Genomic DNA, 22725 nt, shown 5'->3' on the forward strand with positions numbered 1-22725 from the left:
GCCCCTGCATTCTGGGACCTGTGGGGTCACTGCCCACTGATGCTGAAATTTGCTCTGTCATCAAGTTCAGAGGACTGCTTTCCCATCTTAAATACACAGGCTTCCGCCTAAATATCATCCACATTTGAAGTTTTACTACATAAGTCACCTTTAACAATCTGATATCTGGAAACGGCCTCTTCCGAGTTCTTTGGAGAATAACAATTTCAAGCAAGATGGGTAAGACATCATAAAAGCACATCATTTGCAGTGCCCTCAATCCCACTTACCAAACGTTCATTTGGCACCCATCCTTCCCGTTTTTAATTGATTAAAGCAATTTACTGTCTGGCTCTCATGCAACATTAAGCAAACCAAGAATGAGGGTGTTTCACATACACAATGCCTGTGTGGCCACAGGATTCCAGTGCCCTGAGCTACAGAAGTCTCCTTGCTGAGAGCATATCTAATCGTCCTGCAGCCTGCCTTTCGTTATTCTCCAAAGGCTTCACACTCCAACGTCCTCTCCTAAGACCCCAGACCTATACATTAATACTCTCAGTAGGTTAAACAGGAACACAAGCATGCCAACCTTCTCAAAAGATGCCAATAATCTTTCAACATTCAACGTGTGCAGGGCTCTGATGCATTAGCTGAAGAATACCACTGCGCTAACATATTGTTGGAATAAGTGCTTTACTTGGGCAAGAAGAAATTCAGCTATTACCCTGGTCTACTGACCTTTAACTCAATCTTACCTTAAAAAAGTGTTTAAGGCGCTTATTTATATCAGTTGCTATCATTTCAGTGCTGAAGGAACAAATGTCAGGTTTTCTGGGTTCCTCACTAAGAAATAAAAACAGATCTTCGAACCAAGGAGGGGGCAGAAAGGTCAAGGCTGACTTTACTCATGCTTTGAGTCTGAGTGGCTGTCCGCTGAAATGAACTCTTCTTCTGAGGCCAGACAATGGTTCATCCCAACACGGGCATTGAGGCCTTCAATGGGAATGCCTTTAGGATAACTCAAGAAAAAACAGACCAGACAAAGTTTAACTCAATTTTATTTTCCACTTTTAGTATTTTTCAAATTATACAACATGCAGTCTGCCAGAGTATCCATACATCTTCATTTTAGAACCTAGAGGATAACCAAAATTTCCCACGGGCCAGGGGAGGGTTACTTCCAGATCTTTTGTTACATGTACTATATATTACAGCATCATTACTTGGTATAAACGGCCATTTTCCCCCTCAAACCACCAAAACAAGTTTGTCCACAAATTTTTTTTTTAATGAGAGCTACTGTACAGATACATAAAGCCCCAGAACACACATCTGCAGTACACATTACATACTTTACAAACTAGACACGTATAATCCTACAGAATGCCCTATTCCCCTTATATCTGCACACGATGAAAAGTCTTTAAAACTGGTGCACAAGATGTAAATGTGTAAGCAGACTTCATGGAGCAAGGCTTCCTTCAGCAGTTACCTAGCCCTTTTTCAATACTTTTAGAAAGGCTAAATTGTTAGTGTTAAATGAAACCACTTTAAACTACAATGGTTCCTTTAGCTCGCTCAAAATATTAGGAGTGAAACAATGAAGTGAAACCTTCCCCCTACCCCCTTCCAGTGAAAAACTTCCCCAATAGGTCATGTAGCCAGACTCTAAATGTCTTCTGCCCTGCTAAAAACAACAAAACAGAACAAAAACACTTCAAAAAGGGGACTGTTAAGACTTCTATTTGCTTCCAGTTATTCCTCTAGGAAAAGAGAACCGATAATTCCCCATGAGTCTTGGTGATGGCTCAGTCTGGCCTTGGACAGAACTATCACTCCTTCATGTGAAGTTAGGGCATCAAAAAGTCACTAGATGCTACATTCTAGACAAATATTTTTATTTCTTCGTTTATACCAATATTTCTATGAACTCTAATTTTTGTAATCACATGATACTATTTCCTTTAAGTCTTACTCCACACTTATTCTCCCTACTACCTGCCATTCAAACAAGCAAACTGTACAGCATTTGAAGAGATGATGCATTTGTACAGAATTCTCTAGTAATTGACCAAAACACATTTGGCATTAATATATTTTAGTCTCCAACCATAAATCTTTTAAAGTTTTAAAAGCACTTTATGAATTGATAATACAGTCAATGAAGGAATATACTCCATTATAAAAATGTAATTGGTTAAGTTGAATCCAACCATAAATCTTGATATCCCAAACAGCATTTCTCTAATTTAACAATCCACCATCCTGCAGGTAGAGATTATTTGTATAAACCATCTGGCTATTCCCTTATTAGCATCAAAAAGTAAACTTTCAAGAAGCATGAGATAGAAAATTATTCACAGAGGAGAAACACACGTTCTCTCTCTCTCTCTCACAAAAAGTAGCATACAAACAAAAATATAATCACAGGCTCAGCCATTCAGAAGTGCGATTTTTATATTTAGAGTACAAATGTAAAGGAGTAATAATTTTTAAAAAAATGAAAGTTGCATAAATGTGGCTTTTTAAAAAGTGTCCTACAGAGGATATGGTCCTGATCTTAGTTTACCATATAAAGTAATATTTAGGGATCCACTTGAATATGCTGTAGAATCCATTCCAATAATCTGCCCGCCTTTTAGTCACAGTGTAGGAAAGTTAATTTTGAGGTCCTATAAAGATTGAAGCTAGGTGAACTGACTGGCTGATCAGCAAGTAGCAGAATGATCTTTAAGAGACATCAAAGCCAACTTTCTCTGTGAATAAAAGTCGTGTGAATTTTGTGAGTCCTTTGTGGAGATCAAAATATATGGGACTACAAGTGAAACGTGTGGCTCTTTTTGAAACATGAAAGGGCCAAGCAATTCTTTAGAAATAGAAAAGGGGTACCCAGGGAAAAGTTACTTTGAGGAGAATTTAAAATAATCTATTAACAAGAGAGCCCCAAAAAAGAATTATTGACCTTTGTTCAATTTCCACACATAAATACAGTTGCATAATAGACAACAGTGGTATGACAACTATTAATTGGCAATCCTCTCCAAGACCAATGTTTTAGCTTCTAAAATCAGAGCCAAACATATTCACAGCAAGATTATAATCTATGGCATATGTTATTACCTGATCAAGTTTGCAAAACCTGCCCTACAAGGGCCCTTCTATCAGACTGCAAACAGTCATGGAGCAGCTCTATTGGGCAAGTACTGGCAATATAAGAAAATCAAAAGAATTTTTGAAGTGTAAATGAATGCAAAATCGTCATGTTTGTGAAATAAATATTTCACTAGAATTGGTCTTCTTCTTTCTCTTTACTCCCCCCCCAAAAAACAAAACACATATAAACAAAGTACAACATTTAACAAATAAATTAAGTCAAAGCAGCTTTGCTGTGTTAGGGAAATTTTATACAAGAAAAGTTTGGAAGTCAATTCACAGTCCTCAGTGCCTTACACATGCATGCGCGGGCGCACACACAGACACAGACACACACACACACACACACACACACACACACACACACGCCCTCGAACTACAACTCACACAACGAAGAGAAAGCTCAATGTCTCCCCGGCCTACGTTTCATTCCAGTGGTGACAGCAGCAGGGACAGCGCCAGCTCACTCATCTTGGGCAGGCACCGAGATCGGATGGGTGCGTTCACTGAGATTGGTCTGGTTGTCACTGACTTACCCTCAAATTTGTCAAAACTAGTAGCAGCACACAAGACCAAGTTAACTGAATCTTTGTCAGCTTCCCTGAAGGCTTTCCTACTTGGAAATCAATCCTTTTAAAATCCGCAACTGGAAGTAAGAGTTGATTCAGCTTTAAATTCGTATGTTGGAAAAAACCAATAGTTAAATGTAAAAAAATCCATCCATACTGATTTCTTCACATTCTGCCTAAGAAGATGAATCTATCTGATGCCAGAGAGAGAAGTCAAATAAACATTCAGCAATGAAGGGTTAAAATAACAACTTATTCGTAGGCACAAAAATGCGTCAGTCACTCCCCCGCCCCAAGGCTTCCTTTTCCAACTGCTGGAATTGATCCTGGATTTCAACTGGCCATACCCCCTCCAAGCTTAAGATGGTTCCCTTACGGAAAGAGGCCATCCCCAATGCGAGCTCCAGTAGGATCAGGGAGGAGGAGGCCAGGAGGGCCACCCTATTTCCAATCATCCAACTTTGCAGCATTTTCAACACTTCCGAAGGAAGGATGTTCAAACTGGGCTGGCTGAGACTAGTTGCTGCAGGTTTAGTAGCAAGCAGCTCAGGTGAATTTTATGATTTTCTGCATTTACATGGATGTGTTTGAATGAACAAATTCTACATCGCTACTGTCAGATTGTTTTTCTGCCTTGAAGAAATTTGCTTTGCTTCTTAACAGATGCCCTCCTAAAAGATGTTTTTACAGATCCAAAGATGTGACCGGGGGGGATTCAAAATGCTTCTTTGGGGTGATTTGTTTCGGAAAAGTGTTCAGAATGAAAATTTTGAACCTCGTAGCAGCACTTTTTTTTTTTGTTCCCTAAAAATATAAAGGAATGTGTTTATTTCACAGGAAACCAGACAGCTGCAGCAGAGCACGAGCCCCCCGCCTCCACGGCACTTGGTTGATCCCCCCCAGGGAATGGCACGTGAGGGCGTCTGCTGGGACGGCACACTACCAAGGAAGGAGGCTCCAGGGGCCGCCCAGAGACCACCCAATAGCCTAGTCCCTGGGCCTCGTTCCCAGGAGTAAGCGGATCTTCTGTAATCAGCCCCTTCAGATTTCTCAGGAAGAGAAAAGTCCAAGCACACATCTGTACACACAGAGATTCTACACAGCTCAAATATCTGAAACTGGTGTACTGCAGATGGCTGGGGTAAGCAAGTGTAAAGAAAATGGAAGTTGTGGAGGGGGTGGGGAATAAAGGAATTGGTGATTAATGTAGTCCTTGACATGCTACGTGGAGAGCCGTATCTGTTGAGAGAGAACCAGAGAGAGAACACGGGAGTTAGAGGACACAGTGGAATTTCATTCCTCAGACAAATGTTTTGGTATTTGGAGTATCTGGAGTAATCAGATATTTAGATAAACATTCTAGATATTTAGACCAGTGCTGTCCAGTAGAAAGACCATGTGAGCCACATATTTAATTTTAAATTTTCAAGTGGCCACATTAAAAAGTGGGAAGAAACAAGTAAAATTAATTTTAATAACATTTTATTTAACCCAAGAAATTCAATATATTATCATGTCCACATGTGATCAGTACTATGTGTTGAGAAATCTTATGTTGGTATCACCATGGAGCTACTTCAGTCTTTTTCCCACAATGTTTGCAGTGTGGTGTAGGCACATCTCGATGTGGACTTGGCCACATTTCGAGCCCTCAGTAGCCACATGTGGCTTGTGGCTAGCGTGGTGGACAGCACAGCTTCCTACTTACTGCTTTTGCCCTGACAACAGTCTCTTCCAAAAGTCTGTATCTATCGACACTGGTGGTATTCAGAGAAACATAATGCATTTTCTCATTCCTGAGGGAGACTCGAACACCATTCACACTTGTCAGGATTTTGAGGCAGGTCAGACACGGCCCCTAACCCAGGAAAGAGGTTCCTAGTCCTGACTGCACTGGGCTGATGGAGTCACTCAGAGGGCACCCCCTGGATGTCACCCCACTTCCCATGAGAGGTCTATCCGATCATGCTGAGGTCTCCCGGATAAAAGCCTGGGCTAGTCCTGACTCAGAGGCCAGCCTGGAGTGCTCTCTGTCGCCTTCGGACCAACTCCAGTAAAATCTACTCTTAGGGGCGCCTGGGTAAGTGACTGCCTTCGGCTCAGGTCATGATTCTGGAGTCCCAGGATCGAGTCCCGCGTCAGGCTCCCTGCTCAGCGGGGAGTCTGCTTCTCCCTCTGACCCTCCCCCCTCTCATGCTCTCTCTCAAATAAATAAAATCTTAAAAAAATAAATAAATAAAATGAAATCTTTTAGGAGGGAACCAAAAGGCTCAGCTTCCTCCCACCAGCTGGAAGCCCTGGGTCTGTCTGTGGTCTTCCCATAGGTTTTGTGCAGAGCTCACCGGGCTTGTGGGGTGGGGAGATGGCGATAGCAGGGGTATGTCGAGCCTCATCCTCGAGAGACATGGGAAATGCCCGGCACAGAAATATGATAGACACTAAGAAAAATCCATGTGCTCATCTGATTTTAAAAGGAACTCCATAGGGGCGCCTGGGTGGCTCAGTTGGTTGGGCGACTGCCTTCGGCTCAGGTCATGATCCTGGAGTCCCGGGATCGAGTCCCGCATCGGGCTCCCCACTCAGCGGGGAGTCTGCTTCTCCCTCTGACCCTCCCCCTCTCATGCTCTCTGTCTCCCATTCTCTCTCTCAGATAAATAAATAAAACCTTTAAAAAAAAATAAAAAATAAAAAAAAATAAAAGGAACTCCATAACCTGACACGTGCTTTCTGTTCTTGCCTCTAGAAGGCTTAGATCCAAATTCAGGGCTCAGCTTTGGTAAACACCCATCTCAGATTCCTGCTACAATGCTCTCTCCCCCTCTAATGTGTTTCTCTTCACTCTCCCGACTCGTATGTTACAATATTGTAAGCAACCTCACATAGTTTATATAAATAAGCAAAATGTAAATTATAAATCAACAGAAAAAATTCAGGGTGTAAAAAGGGATTATAAAAGTACATAAGAGCAAAGTGGGTGGAGGGGAAAAAGAAGAGGAAAAAAAGAACATATTCCTTTTTATAATACCCCCTCCTCCCAGACACAAAAAAATAAAAACTCAGAGAGCTCATTTGGTAATTACCACCTCTTGCTCCAGTGATGTAACTATTCACAGATATAAAGCTGCTCAATCAAAAATGGCTTAAACAACCTTATATGGTAATATTCATGTCATTTTTAGATGTCAGAGAAAGAGATTTGTTTATGGGAAGAGCATCTTTAATGTTTAGCCTCTCTGGTAAGATTTTGTGCTTATTATTAGGACAAGAAAAAGTCCAAAAGCCTGGTCATAGTGGTCATTTAAATTCATTTCGAGCCGAAAACCAAGCGGCGCAGGGATGTTTTCTGAATATCACCGCTCGAATCCCCATTTCGCTTTTCTTACAGGTTCATTTCTCCAAACACACCATCTCAGGATCACTTATGGGTCACCCTGGTCAGATGAGATGGTCTTCCTGCATGCCCTTAGGGCTTAATGTGCTGACAGAGCATTAGACACACGCTCGATGGGGCGGCCTCAACAATGCCCACAGACCGTGAAGTCACACAATTTCCACCAGCCGACCTTTCGTTCAAATCCCCCACCCCTCCATGTGCAAGATTCAGCACGTTCTGGCTAATGGTACAGAAGAAAGAGGGGGACACAAAGGACACCCAACCTGCTTAGTCACTTCAAGGAGGGCGAAAGAAGACAGAGACTGTGACAGGCTGCCGAAAGGAAAAACACAGGGAGTCCACCAATAAAGGTTATTCTAAAGAGGTGGTCCATCTTCATCCTGAGTTACAGATCTGTCCAGCCTGTCTGCCAATGCAGTCTTTCCAGCAGGCCCAAGAAGAAAGGAGTCAACTGGGATACTCCCGTCCATCTCCCAACTATCTGAATGTTCATCTCTTCTGATAAATTCAGGAGAGAAAATGGATAGAACTTATAAAGGTAAATGGGTTAGCTCCTGGAGAAACAACTTCTGACCGTTCTGATCGCCGAGAGTGGCCAACCCAGAGAGGCTGGCAAACATCGAGAACATTTAAAACCCAGTTCTGTTGACCCTCTTGGATGGCTCAGAGTGGTTACTCCCTGAAAAGCACGGTACTGGCCCAAGTGACCTGCTACAAGGCCATCCCTGCACCTCTGCCAGACTGGAGATGGTAACAGAGTGGCAACGTGTGACCAGGCTCAGAAGGAAATAAAATCGCCTTTCTTTAGAAGGGGTGAGAAGGCTGAAGAAAGAAGCGAATTATACAAGGGTTTTGCAAGAAGTATTGAGAGGTTTTCCCCAAACTTTGGCTTTTGCAATTGCTTGCAAGCAGATTTATGCTTAATCCAAACAGCGCGTAGTTTTATCCTTTCTCCTGCCTTTCTACCATTCAGTGCCCACTTTCTAAGAATTGCCAACTGTACTCTACGTATCACTGCTGAAGAGAAGCAGCGGCATCAGTGCAATCTGCTGTGGGGGACGATCGTTCTTCCTTCCAGGCCCTCACCATTGCTCCGTCTGAGCGCACAATGCTGGTTTCCACGTCCCAGGCCGCAGTGCCCGCCTGCACTGCTTACTGGCCCCTCTCCCTGAGTCCCGTTTTCTCTATGCTGTTTAGGCCTGTCCCCACGACATACCATTGGCTAATACTTGTGAGGCCCTAATTTTTGCCACACGCTCTCCCAGGACTTTCCACTCTTCTTTCACATCTCTCATTCAATTCTCAGAGCAAGCCTGTGATGAAGAAGGTACTATGGGGGCGCCTGGGTGGCTCAGTTGGTTAAGCCTCTGCCTCTCCCTCTGCCCCTCCTCCCACTCGTGCACGCTCGCATGCTCTCTCTCTTTCATTCTCTCTCTCAAGTAAATAAATAAATAAAATCTTTAAAAAAGAGAGAAAGAAGGTGCTATGATCATAACTTCTCCGCACCTAAGAATCCTGTCTGGAGTGACAAGGCTCAGTTTTCTTCAACTAAAATAAGACACTGCAACTGAGAGAACGCAGAAGCAGATATGAGAATCCAGTGTTGTCCACTGAGCCAAATATTAAAGAGATCTGCAAACCTGCAAAGCAATTCCATTCTGCTAAGTTTTCATTTTGGAAAATAATTACGTTTCATTAAAAGTGACATTTGTCTTAACAGTAGTGATATTTAAAATTTTTGCTTCAATTTATATCAATAATATAAAACATATCAAGAGATATAGCTCAGGAATATAAAATCTCTTTGATGTTGATACTTTTTAAGACTACAAAGGGTCTTAAGGCCAGGGACTTTAGGAACTGCTGCCCAGCGGATCAGAGTTCACGGTCCAGGACCCACCACGGACAAGATGTGTGATCTTGACAGTTCACTTGGCCTCCCTGGAGAAGGTAGGATGGCATAACGTCAACACGGGCCAACGCCGCATGCCTGCTCTCTGCCAGGCACCTGCCTAAGCTCTCTGTGTATTAATGCATTTAATCCTCACAGCCACCCTGTGAAAAGTACAGTCATTTGGCACATTTTACAGAGGACAAGGAGGCACAAAGAGATGAAGTAACTTACCTAGTACATGACCAAGCTGAGATTCAACCCCAGGCAGCCCAGCTCCGTATCCTGAACCCACAATCGCCCAGCTATGTACCCCGCTGGTAGCAAAGAGTCCCCCTGCGGAGAGGGGATTCACATTCTTGTGTCTCAATCATCTCATTGCTAGGATTTTCCAACAGCAGGAGCAAGCTGAACGGCCAGCGGCTCCGATGTAGACCACATGTGTGCCCTGACTTTACTACTTCGGAGGGTTAAACTCAAAAGCAGCTTCTCGCCCACCCTCCACGTGGGGAGCGAATCCATTTCTGCTGTGGGCACAAGGCAACTTGTACATTTTAGGTACATATGACATTTTTTATTTGTGATTAAGTGGGTATCATAACCAGGAGAATGGTCAAGGTGAACCCCACCAATGATGCAAGATGGTTTAGGTCCAGATATTCAGGACAGAGAGAAAAGTAACAAGAAGGAAAGAGATTTAGAAAAGCGAAGAGAGTGTAAATGAGGAAGCGCCAGCTTGGAAAGTTCAGCCTGCCTAAGGACTAAACAGGGAAGGGCTGCCTTTTTGTTCTAGTAGTCAGAAGCTTAGAAAATTCTATTCTGCCTGAGGTGGAGGAAAACAATGAAGGGCGGGGTGGGGGTTTGAGAGACAGCGGACTTCCTAGTTCAAAGACAAAAGAGCTGGAGGCCTACGTGCCCCTGAAGTTTTGGGCTTTAGCTGAAGGTAGTAAATGTGGGGAAATGGCCAAAGACTTTGAGTCAAGTAAGTCTGAGGTTTAAGTGCTAACCTAGAAAATACTGGACTTCCTGTCTCTAATGTACACTTGGAATTTCCCCTTTTGGGTGTAGCTTACTGTGACAATTAAGCAACAAGTAAGCTTTTTTTTTTTTTTAAGTTTTTTTTTATTTATTTGACAGTGTGAGCACAAGCAAGGGGAGCTACAGGTAGAGGGAGAGGGAGAAGCAAGGACCCCGGGATCATGACCTGAGCCGAAGGCAGACGCTTAACCCACTGAGCCCCCCAGGCGCCCCCGTGACAAGACTTACGAGTAGAAAACCATTTGTGCATTCCAAATGTCTGGGCCAAGCCCGAAGACCCTGACTATGACAGGCACACAGGACACACAGGGTCCAGTATTTCAGGGCCTCAGTCACAGATGACCTTAGGGCAGCAAAAGGGACCAGTCGTGACAGCCTGGAGATCTGTGTTCTGTGTCTGCTTCCAGCACACCACTTAAGAATGTAAAGGTATTATTTTTACTAACAACTAACAGATATATTCACAATAAAGGTCTTAAGGTAGTAAAACCTGAAGACAGAGCCATCCTACAGTGACTGTCACTGATCCAGGGAATGTCACATAAATCAGAGGTCATAACAGAACACCTGGTCTGCTTGGATGGCTCTTTGTAGTTGCATTCACCCATGTGACCCTACTATAAATCGCAGACATGCTTTTCTAGGGCTGTTTTCTTTATGCCTCAAAGCATGAAATCATAGTCTAAAAACATGGAATTGCTTCTTCTGTAAGAGCCCTAATGAGTTCCTATTGGCTCTACCACTGTGATTTTACCAAATGTTTTATCAAAATTTATTAAAACTTAATTTTTAAAAATATTTTATTTATTTATTTATTTGAGACGGGGTGGGGAGGGCAGAGGGAGAGGGACAAACAGACTCCAAGCTGAGTGTGGAGCCTGACGTGGGGCTCAACCCCAGGACCCTGAGATCATAACCTGAGGCAAAACTGAGCTGGATGCCCAACCAACTGAGCCACCCAGGCACCCCAAAACTTTATAGGCTATGATTTCTAGACTTAATATATATGGTTTTTTAATAAAACTACAGTCCTCAAAATATCAGAGTCTTTACCTACATCAACAAAGTGAGAGGCATCCTGGGCATTTCATTTATTTCACAGTATTTTTAATTCTATGTTTTTCTTTCCACAAAAATCGAAATCATTAATATGTGCATATTCTAGGGGTGCTTGGGTGGCTCAGTTGGTTAAGCGGGTAAGCATTTGACTCTAGATTTTGGCTCAGGTCACGATCTCAGGGTTGTGAGATGGAGCCCCGCATCAGACTCTCCTCAGCAGGGAGTCGCTTCTCTCTCTCTCCCTCTTCCCCTCCCACCCACACTCTCTCTCTCAAATAAATAAACAAATCTTTTAAAAAAATATGTGGGTATTCTAGATTATCTAGCTGACTACCTTGCAACCAAGCATTCCCATGCAACTTCAGCCCCACACAAGCTTTATGCTACGACCAAGTGGACACTACTCCTCACAACTTAAATATCCTTCAGCTAAAGTTGGACGCAGCAGGACAATGATGGCTTCCAGCCACAAGACGACAAAACGGCTTGAAGGTATGCAGTGATTCTGCCATGTTTCTCTTTCTTTCTCTTTTCTTTTTTCAAGACTTTATTTTTAAGTAATCTCTACACCCAACATGGGGCTCAAATTTACAACCCCAAGGTCAAGACTCACATGCTCTACCGAATGAGCCAGCTAGGTGCCCCTCCGCAGTGGTTTTCCCACAGAAAGGGAACGAAAGAAGTGAGCCCCGCCATGGCACACAGAAGCAACACAGGTAAGCCAGACTCTCCTAGAAGCAACACATCCCAGAATCACATTGCACCCAGCTCTTTTCAGAGAAAAGCCATCTTTTATTAACTTCTGTTAAGGTTAGTAATTTGATTTTGGTTTATGGTTCATTTCAATCTAACTTCTAAATTTGTTTTGACTTGATAGTTATGTAAGATCTGTAAGTATATGCTATTGTAAATTTGCAAATACCTAATTTAAAAAAAAAAAAACTCTGAGTAATATGAGAACTTTATCCCCTGAAAAGTACTGTATTTACTATTCAAATCCAAGAAATAATGGCCTAAATAAAGGAGAGTCAAAAGACCCTTTTGCCTCAAAGCCTTTTAGAAAATAGCGAGGTTCCAGCGGTGCCCCACTGGCGCCATCTGGTGGACGCACTTGAACAAGCAGCCAGCGGCTAGTCAAAGCACTACCTGGAAGGAAGTCCCACCGCAGGGCCCGCAGAGCCAGGGAGCCAGACGAGATATCTAAATGATGTCTGCATTGAATGTGGGGCCATGAATAAGCACTCAGTACTGCCTCAGAGGTCTACTTCACACCTTCTCTCTTCTCCAGCCTGCAACCCCATCTCCCTGCCTCCCTGCTGCTTACCTGGCTTCTTGCACAAGAAAACAGGCACTAAGATGAGACCCATCCCACCTCCCTGCCACCCCATCTACCACCTACCAGCACCTGTCCTTCCTCCTCCGCCTTCCCATCACCTCCGCCTATGCTCCGGATTGCAGCTCCTCTCAGGTGGCAGTACTCCCTGCCTGTAACTCTCCCGTCTCCCACATTATCTATCTCCCCGCAAGAGCCTCTGGGGAGCCCCTGCTCTGACTCCCCCCCAACACCATCCTTTCCATGGGGTCCAGCACAGGGTGGCCTTTCCCAGTCATGAACCAGGTCCCACCACTCCCAGGCCCAGAGTCCCCAGTGGCCCCACACACTCAGATCGCACTCTATGCTGCTGGCCCGGCTCAAAGGCCTCATTTACCTGGCCCTTCCTTCCCTCCCCGACAACCCTGATTATGAAGATCTCTGTGTTCTCTGGGCTCCAGCCCATCAGCCTTCCTGACTCCCCAGATAACGCCAGCCAGCCCCACCTTCCAGCCAGTGTCTGTGCTACTCTTCCCCAGTCACTTCGTGGTTGGTACTCGTTCTCCTCCCCCTGGCAGCTCCCCTGGATTTGACCTAGCTGAGATAGAAGCCAGCAGTATCCTGAGTTCTGATTTCTCCGTGTTGGCATCTTTAGTCGCTCTGAAACTTTGAGCATAAACCAAAATACTCATTGTGACTGTATTCTTTGAAACCTGAAATGAAGCAGAAAGAAACCCCAAAGATACCCAGATGCTGCCCAAGTATGAATATGCTGCTCTGGCTTCAACAAGAGGGCTGGGAAGAAGAGTCAGCAGCTGAGATCATTTTTCCCTAGGAAGACACACTTCAGGATGAGCATCTCAAAGATCAGGAAAGATCACCTCAAAAGGTTTTGATCCCAACTAAGCAATGAATTCCACATTTCCAATCATTTTTTTAAAAAGATTTTATTTATTTATTTGAGTGAGAGCGAGAAAGCATGAGTGGGGGGAAGAGCAGAGGGAGAGAGAGAAGCAGACTCCCCACTGAGTAAGGAGCCCGATGTGCGGCTTGATCCCAGGACCCCGGGATCATGACCTGAGCCGGAGGCAGACGCTTAACCAACTGAGCCACCCAGGCGCCCCTCCAATTATTTTTCTTAAAAAATGATTTTGCATTTTCTCACTCCCAGTTACAATTTCCCACTTCACTGGCTACTATCCTTTTTTTTTAACCTCCACTGACAAATACCTAGTCTTTTTCTTAAAAATAGTCAATGTTCTTATTCATAACCTTTAGGTGAATAAATGATAATAACTTTATTTATTTTTTTTTTTTTAAAGATTTTATTTATTTATTTGAGAGAGAGAGAATGAGAGAGAACACATGAGAGGGGGGAGGGTCAGAGGGAGAAGCAGACTCCCTGCCGAGCAGGGAGCCCGATGCGGGACTCGATCCAGGGACTCCAGGATCATGACCTGAGCCGAAGGCAGTCGCTTAACCAACTGAGCCACCCAGGCGCCCATGATAATAACTTTAAAACACCTTATTTATCTGGTCATAGCATCAAATAGGATACTCAGTCATGGGCCTTCTGCACTCAGTGGTTAGAATTTAGGGCTAGACAGGGACTAAAAACTATTTTGTAACAAGGAGACTAGAAGCCAACATTCATCCATCACCTACCGCGTGCCAAGTAGCGCACTGCTACTCTACACAGCAGCGACGTTTTTATGGAGCACTTGTTAGATGCCAAGCAGCTTAGAAGCATGACCTCAGTCAGTCCTCATTTCAAAACCAATGGTCCAGGGAAAGGATTCTCCCCATTTCACAGACAAAGAAGCCCACTCTGAGGGTAAGTAACTTAAAGAGAGTAGAAGACCTAACTAACACCTGACCCAGGTCTCCTGTCCTAAGCCAGGCCCCTCTACCACACCGCCATCCTGATAACCGGAAAGGGGCCCATTTGTTCTGTGACGTGGGGAACGGCCCAGCTACAGGAGCTGCATGCACAGAGAGAGTGGGTCAAGGGGGCTCTAACTGCAGATAAAATAATCAAATCCACTTATAACACTTCAAGTTAAAGCAATGGACCACCAGGATGGGTGAGGGTGGTTCTGTTAGTCTGAAGGTCTTAAAAGTCAGCAGACCCACTGCTTCTCAATCTCAAGTGTGACAAGGGAACACTGGGTCGTATGAAGCTTACACAAAACGTGGGTCGACAGACCTTTATGGGATCGCATGTGGAAAGTGGCTGTCCACTGCACAGTCTCTGGACCCCAGAATCCCTGGGCCAGTGTACATATTGAGGGCTTGCCGGGAGCCAAGCACAGCCACCGCTGCGCGAGGTTACATGGAAGGGGGTAATGTAGATACTACGTCAGCACAGCACTGCTGCATAGTAGGTGCTCAGTCAGCGCAGGCTCTGGTTGCCCCCCCAGCATCCATCGCCTTGTCTTCAGCTAAGGAACAGTACTCTTGGGCGCCTGGCTGGCTCAGTCGGTTAAGCACCTGCTTTTGGCTCGGGTCATGATCCAGAGTCCTGGGATGGAGCCCCGCATCAGGCTCCCTGCTCAGCGGGAAGTCTGCTTCTCCGTCTCCCTCTGCCCCTGCTCCTTCTCTCTCTCTCTCTCTCAAATAAAGAATTAAAATCTTTAAAAATAAATAAAAAATAAAGAACACTACTCTTTCGTGGGGCAGTGATGTGCCTAGCTCAAAGCGGCCACTTTCCAGCCCCCTTGCAGCTGGACACGGCCACGTGCCTCAGATCTGGCTGGAGGGACCAGGCATCCGCACTATATGGACTTCCAGGAGGGCCATGAAAGGACGCGGATTCGGCTGAGAAGCTGCTTTTGCCTCTTCCCGGCTTCCTCTCTGCTTGCTGACCATGGTGTGTAGGCACGAAAGCTAGAAGAGTAGAAGTCACTGAGGTGACCTTGAGGAAGGAAGGTACTTAAAAGGCGAGCTTTCTGCTGTCACTACAGAGTCGCTTTACCAGCCACTGACAGACCACCCTCAAATTTCCTTCACACGACAGAGAAATCCACTTCTGCCCTAGAGGCGCCACAGTTCCTTCAGGATAGGAGTCCCCGAACTTTGGTGGCTAACAAAATCGCCGGGGGTACTCGGTACACACACAAGGGCTCAGGCGCGACACTACTTCACGAAGCCTTCCGGGTGCCAAGTGATACTGACACCCACCCAAGTTCCAGAACCACCGCTTTAGGTTTCTAGCCTACGTTGCCTCACAGGAGCTTACAGTTCCCTTTGAGGGCCAGCCCCAACACCGACGACAATTTTCTGACATCCAAATTATTTTATCTGTAAGGGAAAGCGATCGGATCTGAATGGGGTGGCCCGCTGCCAAGACCCATTTCCCATCCACCCTTTTAGGACACGGCAGATGGCGGTGGACATGCTGCCCGCCCTCGGGCTGCCTCGGCCTTCCCTCCTGTTCCCTAATCTGACCTGTGCCTGTCCCGCTCGTTGGCATGCTGCCTGGGGCAGCGCAGGACAGGGCCGTCTGGGGGCAGGCGCCAAGCTTCCTCCTTGGCAGTTTTGGCGTGAGCCTTCGCAGTGTTGTCATATCCCGAGAGAGGGCTCCAGCCCCTCACATTCACGTCCCGTACCTTGATCGGAAAGGACAGGAGAGGACTCTGTGCTCTCCGGAGTTGGCTTTGCCACGCCGGCTGGCCCGTCCTGCAAGCTAGCTTCCTCAGTGAGGGCTCAGAGTCCAAGGACAACATTTGGAGCTCCCCCCTCCCGCCCACAGGTTACTGGTGCAAAGTCAAGAGTTTTCCTGAACAGTTTTCTGGCCACCGAGTTGTCTGTCTGCCCTGCCCAACGAGTAACCTCTTTTCTCCATCTCAAGTACAAAAGGACAGTTTGTGCTCTCTCCTTCTCTTTTCTAAAGTGTATCCCTTTTTGTTTCTTTGTTTGCTGGTAGAGCAGAATCACGCATGCAGATTGTAGGAAGAGAAATTTATAAACCGCCGTCTCAAAGAAAAAAGTGGTCCTGACCTACCTAGATATAAATTAGCATGATTCTTAAAAACCCCTGTTTGTTGAGCTCAGAAAGCAATTACAAAAATATGACTTTCTATATCTGGCTCTTTCTTTAGAGTCAGTTCCTGGAACTTAAAGCAACCACCCACATCTATCTGCTCTGAGCGAAAGCAGTTGACGAACAGGTAATGCCCTTCTGGAAGCCAGCGGCACAGGGAAGTCCCGCAGACAGAAGCAAGCTCAGGTGAATCATTCGCCACACCCTCATCCATCCCTGGAGTGTCCCCAGCGCCAGGTGGCCCTAGCGAGAAGACCCTGAAGCTCTGCACTGAGTTGAGTGTAGGTAAGCTACACCCCTAAGGCCTGTTCCAGGAGAGCTAAACTGCTCACTCTTGGAGGGGCACATGCAGACGGGTGAGAACCAGGCAGGGCCAGGGATCTGCCCCAGGGCTGCCCCGGACAGAAACCACCCCTGACACCAGGGACTCACTTCGTATTTATTTCTGGTAGTGAGTGGCGTTTGAAGAGCCGCCTCCTCCCCCTCGGATGGTGTGGACGGCCGTCGGAGACGATGCTGGGTAGTGTCCAGGGCGGATGGGCTTGGCTGTATCCGACAGAAAGGACAGAGCATTCAGACTGGGCTTAAATGGCCACACCCACATGCCCACGGGTCACATGTGAAAACCAAGACGCACAATTTTTATCGTTACAATTCTCATCAAGCATCAGACCTTTCTGAAAACAGGATGTCTGCACTCCCAGACAGTACAGTTAGCTAATCCAGGGCACCCAGTGGTTAGGGGACAGAGAGAACTTCTATAGCAATTACTTTAATTCTGGCTGAGGAAAATTAGAAGGACTTCCAGTTTTCTTTGAGGCCAATCCATAGGGAACACTTGGATTCCAAGGGCATCTGCGTAGCCCCTGAAACTGGGTGCAGGTTTCTGCCTATGATGCACTTTTCTGGGAAGAAGCTCTCTAGTTTCCAGATTTACAAAGAGCAAGAAATCCAATAAATGCAATGAAACATTAATCTAAGGTATGATCTAAAAACTAGAAACATGAAGTTGTTGGTTTACAAAACATCTGCACAGCATTATCTGATGGGAAATAATATCACATGTTATTGGAGGCATTTCAGTTTAAAAAATAAAAGCTCTCTAGAGAACATTCCTAAATCTCTTTACCGCCTGTGGCTCCATCCTGGGAACTATGACTTAGCTGCTACACCCCTATTCCCAGCTCAGGCAAAATGCCCAAATCCAGGTCTGGCAGGGGCTGAACGTCCAGGCCCCTTTCCCACCTGGGATCCACACCCTGCACACAGAGGCCAGCCTAGCTCTTTCCAAGGTGCTTCCAAACGTGCCCTTGCAAGTGGCTCTCCCTGAGGCTTCCAGCTACACCCCGCCCCTTCCCGTTCTGTCTGGTACAGAACAGAAGGGGCCTTTGGGCCTCACTGAGAAACAGCCAAATATTCTAGTGCTTGTGAGAACGTACCTCCGTTTACAGCCAAATACCTTTAGCTGACAGCCTAAGCTGGCCACCTTCTCTGCTCAGCTCAGCAGCTCTGAAGACCACAACGTGCCTGCTGCAACCTCTCAGGATAAGGAAGCAGGTGCCTGACGCTGCCAATCTCCCGGGGGAATGCAGGGTGCCTGGAGGCGCCGGCTAGCCCAGCTGCCGCAGGCCTGACTATACAGCCTGGCAGATGTTCCAGAGCACACAGCCCAGAGCAGCAGAGCCCTGCCTTCCAGGAGGGGCGCGGGGGAGAGGCACACATACCGATCTGGGCCGAGTGGGCCCTCCTGGCCATATTCTTGGCTCGCACGGCCTCCTTGATGCGATCCACCTCCTGCTGGTAGCGCTTGCGGTCCCGCATGGCGTTCTCCTTGGCCTCCTTCAGTGCGCTCTCCAGGGCCTTGACGCGCTCCGCCGTGGCGCGCAGCCGCTTCTCCAGCTTGGGCAGCTCGCAGCGCAGGTCGGCGTTGTCCCGGACCAGCTGCGGGGAGAGGGGACGGGGGCGACTTACCAGGGAGGTGACGGGGCCGGCAGGAGGGGCAGACGGTGACAGGAAGGCGGCTAGAAGCGGACTCTGCAGCCAAACAAGCAGCCCCGCTAGGTGGGCGCAGGACGTCCATGTGACCACCAACGCCGGGAGCGCCCAAGGAAAATGGAAATCCCGCACCCGGCGCCTCCAATTTGCTACGCACGCCTCTTGTGTGCAAGGAAGTGGGGAGGGGTGCAGAATGAAATTAACGGCCACTTCCGGTCACAGGAAGCTTTCAGGCGTGGGCAGGATTTACTTCCTCTTTGGTTTGCGTGGGTCGGGGAGCTAGTGTGAGGAAGCTTGGCTACTCCAGCACTAGCGTGTGAAAGCTGAGCGGTGTTAGGCAAGTTCAGAAGCACTGGGTACAGGCGTGCATGTTCTAGAGCTCTCCGTAGGCCTCCTCCCGCGCGGGACGAGTTGTCTCCACCAGCATGTGGTTTGCACCCACTTTGCAACATATCCAGAGACTCCCAGGTAACTCTGGGATACTGCTCGTTCTCTTATTACCTAAGACCCTCGGTTAAGAAGCAACGGGTGAGACTCGGCGCATTCAGGGTGGTCTGGCCACAGACTGGTGGTTGCCAGAGGGGAGGTGGGCGGTGGGGGTGGGTGAAAAAGGTGAAGGGGATTAAGAGGACACTTAGGGTGATGAGCACTAAGTAATGTATGGGATTGCTGAACTGATACATCCCCGAAAATAATACAGCACTGTCTGTTAATTATGGAATTAATAAATACAAATTTTTTTAAAGTAAAAATAAAATGAAGGAAAATTTTTAAAATTAAAAAAAAGAAAGAAGAAAAAGAAGCAACAGGCTTGCCCTGGGTTTAAAAAAAAAAAAAAAAAAAGGCTCAAGAGCCAGATCTATTACTTCCTGACATCTGACTTGGTAAGTCATCCAACCCCTACACGTCTCAGGTTTCTCACCCATAAAAAAGGGGAGTATATAAGAGGCCCATTGTGTGAATCCCAGTGGATCCAGAAAAGTTTTGAAAATCAGAAAGTGATGTATGAAGGTTACCCATCCCGAGGCCACACGTGCATTCTTTACCAGCTCCAGTGCCTGGCAAAGAGCAGGTTTTTAATATTTATTAAAATATTCTTTGAATTCATAAAATAATGAATTTCAGAGCCCTATTTCAAATTAGTGAATTAGAAAATCACTAATTGCAACTCAGACTGCAGTTTTCTGCTTCTATATTTCTCATCAGTAATTTGCTTGAATGACTCCAACCATGTTGAATCTGTCGTCCTCCCTTCGGGGAAAAATGCCATCCTAGGTAATGTTGAAGAGGATGTAGGTCCAAGAGAGATGCATCCCCTTAACCATGTGGTCCAACAAGTTGGACCTTTTTTTTTTTAATTAACATATACTGTATTATTTGTTTCAGGGGTACAGGTCTGTGATTCATCGGTCTTACACAATTCACAGCGCTCACCATAGCACATACCCTAAGTTGGACCATTTTTATCACATTCCAAATCTTTAGGATTTAGGGGAAACATGAACATTCCAGTATTTATACAGAAAGGAGAAAAACAACTGCCTAGATCACCAGTAGGTTTGGCCATGCATTCTGCTGTCCCTCCGGATAAACTCCAGAGCGTCATAAGAACTGGAGAGGGTGCCCAAGAAATAGGGCAACAGAGCAGAGAGAAAATGAAGCAGGTCACTTCCTCTCTCGGTCTGTTTCTTCATCTGCAAAAATAAGGGGCCTGAACTGACTCGGTGGTCTTCACTTTGCATTCTGTGCAGCCTGTGGGTCCAGGGCTGGAACCAGAGGCAGGATGATAAGGCAGGGTTCTGAACACCCCACTTCCCAAACCCCAAGAGCTCAAACTCCGATTCCTTCCATCTGGCTTCGATAAAAGACTTTTATATATAAGGGAAGTCACTGAAGACTAATGAAAGGACTCCAAGATCCTTCTGGCACTAATGTCCCCTGGTGATGCAGAGCCTTCTCCCCGAACTGTGGCCAGATCCAGTGGAGCTTCTTTCCGGGAGAGTAAGAGAAGCAGAGGAAGTTGGCACAACTCTCCTACCTGTTTGTGAACCTTCGTGAGCTGCTCCAGGTTATTCTCCAGGAAGGAAATTTTCTGCTTCTGGGCAGCACTGCCCCCTCCGTCATCGCTGTCCAGCTCCACGCTCTGCACCAACACCAGCGGTCAGCAGGCAGCCCCGCCCACAGCCCCAGCATAAGCTGGACAACATTCTAATTCTTTATAAAAAACCACCACCCCAATCCCACCAAAGGTTATTCTGAAAGTGAAAATAAACAGGTTCTACAAGTTGAGACTCAATGACCTTCCCAATGAATTCCCTTGGCTGATGTCAAGGGTTTTCCGAGCATTATAGTTTAGAGAATTGAAAACAAAACAAAACCAAACAAAATTTCCAATCTTCCTTTGAAAGATACAGATTAGTTCTCTCTGTGAAATTTACCTCTCCCTTGCAGGTGGGTAAATAGACTTTTCTTTTCAAAAGGAACTGTTCCAAAACTCATTAAGAACCAGTGTGAAAACATAAACCCAAGACCTAAATCTGATTTCAAACATCCCAACTGAGATAAGTCACCAAGCTGTTGGGCGAGTGCCTGTGGTCCCAACAGGAAGTCTCAGTGGCCTTTGCTTGTCCCTTCAGCTTCCAATCCCATGAAATTACTTAATGAATCCATCTCAAACTAGTCACAGCATCTGAGCGCATGGATAAACTCTTGAAATTCATCAGATCTAGAAATGGACAAAAACTGCCCTCCTGGGCCAACAGGTAAACTGAGAAACACATGTGCAAACACATCCTGGAGCCCAAAAATGGCAAGGCATCCTTGCTGCGTCTGATTACAGAGGAGACCACCGTCCCTCCTTCTTCTTCTGAGAGGTGATGGCTGCATGCCTATCTCAATCCGGGGTTCTCAAACTTTGCCCAGAGGAGGGTTTGTTAAAACTCAGATTGCTGGGCCCCACCCCCAGTCTCTGCTTCAGTGGACCTGGGGGGGGTCTGAGAATGCACATGTCTAGCCGGTGATGCCAAAGCTGCTGGCCAGATAACCACACTTTGAGAGCCACTGGTCTACAAGTAGGTCCTTTCTTGAGAGCTTTAGATCATGAAATCAGGGAAGCCTGATCTTAAGCTCCCTCAGACCCTCTCCTCCCTGACTGAGCTGTTCCAGTTCTTGCCATTATCTCTGCAGTCTCCCTCTCCATCCCCTCTGCTCTGGCCTCTCCCTCCTACCTGGTCCAGGTCTGATGGCCATTTCTATTTTGATGACTATGGTCACTACCTACCTGCCCCACCACTGCCATTTGGGCCTTAAACTCTCCTATCATTCTTGCCTTTCTTTATTTTTGTTTCCAGGCCTGGAACCATGTTGTCAGGGGCCACGGCAAATCCATGCGCTGACCTTCAGCTGGACACTCGCACCACTGCTCGGCAATCCTTTCACTCATCCCTGACAAATCCGCCCCCCCCCCCCCCCCGCTCCCCGCACCCCAGGCTGCCTGAGCTTTCTCTAGGCTCTGTGGGCTCTCCACTGTCTCTCTTCCTTCTCCATCAAGGACAGAGCCTCCACATTAACTGAGAAGATCAAAGTCATCAGATGCACCTTTCCACGGTTATGTACTGTCCTGCACACGTCTCCATCTCAACTCTCCACTACTCCTCTCTGGGAAATTGTATCCCTTCCCCTTACCAAGCTGATACATCCATCTATGCTATTAATTCTGTCCCGCTCAGATCTGACTCCATCAACCCTCTCTTTTTTTTATATATATTTCACCTCCTTCCCTTGGTTCCGGTTCCTTCACACAGACACATGGGCACACATATGCATACTTCTAAATACACCTTCCTTCCATCCTACTACACAGCTGGCTATAGCCCATTGCTCCTCCTCTATCATGTTTAAACATATTTAAAGAGCAGTACTCCTGCTGCCCCCACCTCTCCCTCCTTCCTGAAACTTCTGCAAGCTGCTCTGGGATTCGCTATACGATGACTCCCTGAGATCACTGTGTGAGGCACGAGGATCACCGAAGCCCAGATTCAGAAGTCACACGACCTGGATTCCATCCTACCTCCAGCTCTTCCAGCTGTGTGACCTTGGGCAAGTTACTTAACCTCTGAGCCTACCTCCATTAAGACAGAACTGCACAGTAAGAACCACTTACACGAGGTTGCCAGGAAGAGCAAATAAGACGCACACTGAAGTGCTTCATACACTCCGACCCAGCCCCGAACGGCCCCTCACAGGCAAACGGGAGGTTCCTGCCTCTAATTTCTCCGGGTTTCTGGCATT

General features: G+C 46.4%; 1 protein-coding gene across 3 annotated transcripts in view; it reads right to left on the minus strand.

Annotated features, from left to right (window-relative positions):
- Positions 1-3277: 3277 nt before the first annotated feature.
- Positions 3278-22725, minus strand: part of KIF5C (kinesin family member 5C) — a 138595-nt gene continuing 119147 nt past the window's right edge. For 2 of the 3 annotated variants that reach the window (XM_032410769.1, XM_032410789.1), the window contains exons 23-26: positions 20474-20578; positions 18165-18381; positions 16873-16986; positions 3278-4943 (exon numbers count right to left, since the gene is read on the minus strand). In XM_032410769.1, the coding sequence (XP_032266660.1) occupies positions 16880-16986; positions 18165-18381; positions 20474-20578 (429 nt within the window). In that variant the 3' untranslated portion in view covers positions 3278-4943; positions 16873-16879. Of the gene's footprint in view, positions 4944-16871; positions 16987-18164; positions 18382-20473; positions 20579-22725 lie in introns of those variants that run through there. The other variant, XM_032410779.1, reaches the window with a different exon arrangement.

This window comes from Phoca vitulina, unplaced genomic scaffold (genome assembly GCF_004348235.1).
Source record: "Phoca vitulina isolate PV1807 unplaced genomic scaffold, GSC_HSeal_1.0 scaffold1, whole genome shotgun sequence".
NCBI lineage: Eukaryota > Metazoa > Chordata > Mammalia > Carnivora > Phocidae > Phoca > Phoca vitulina.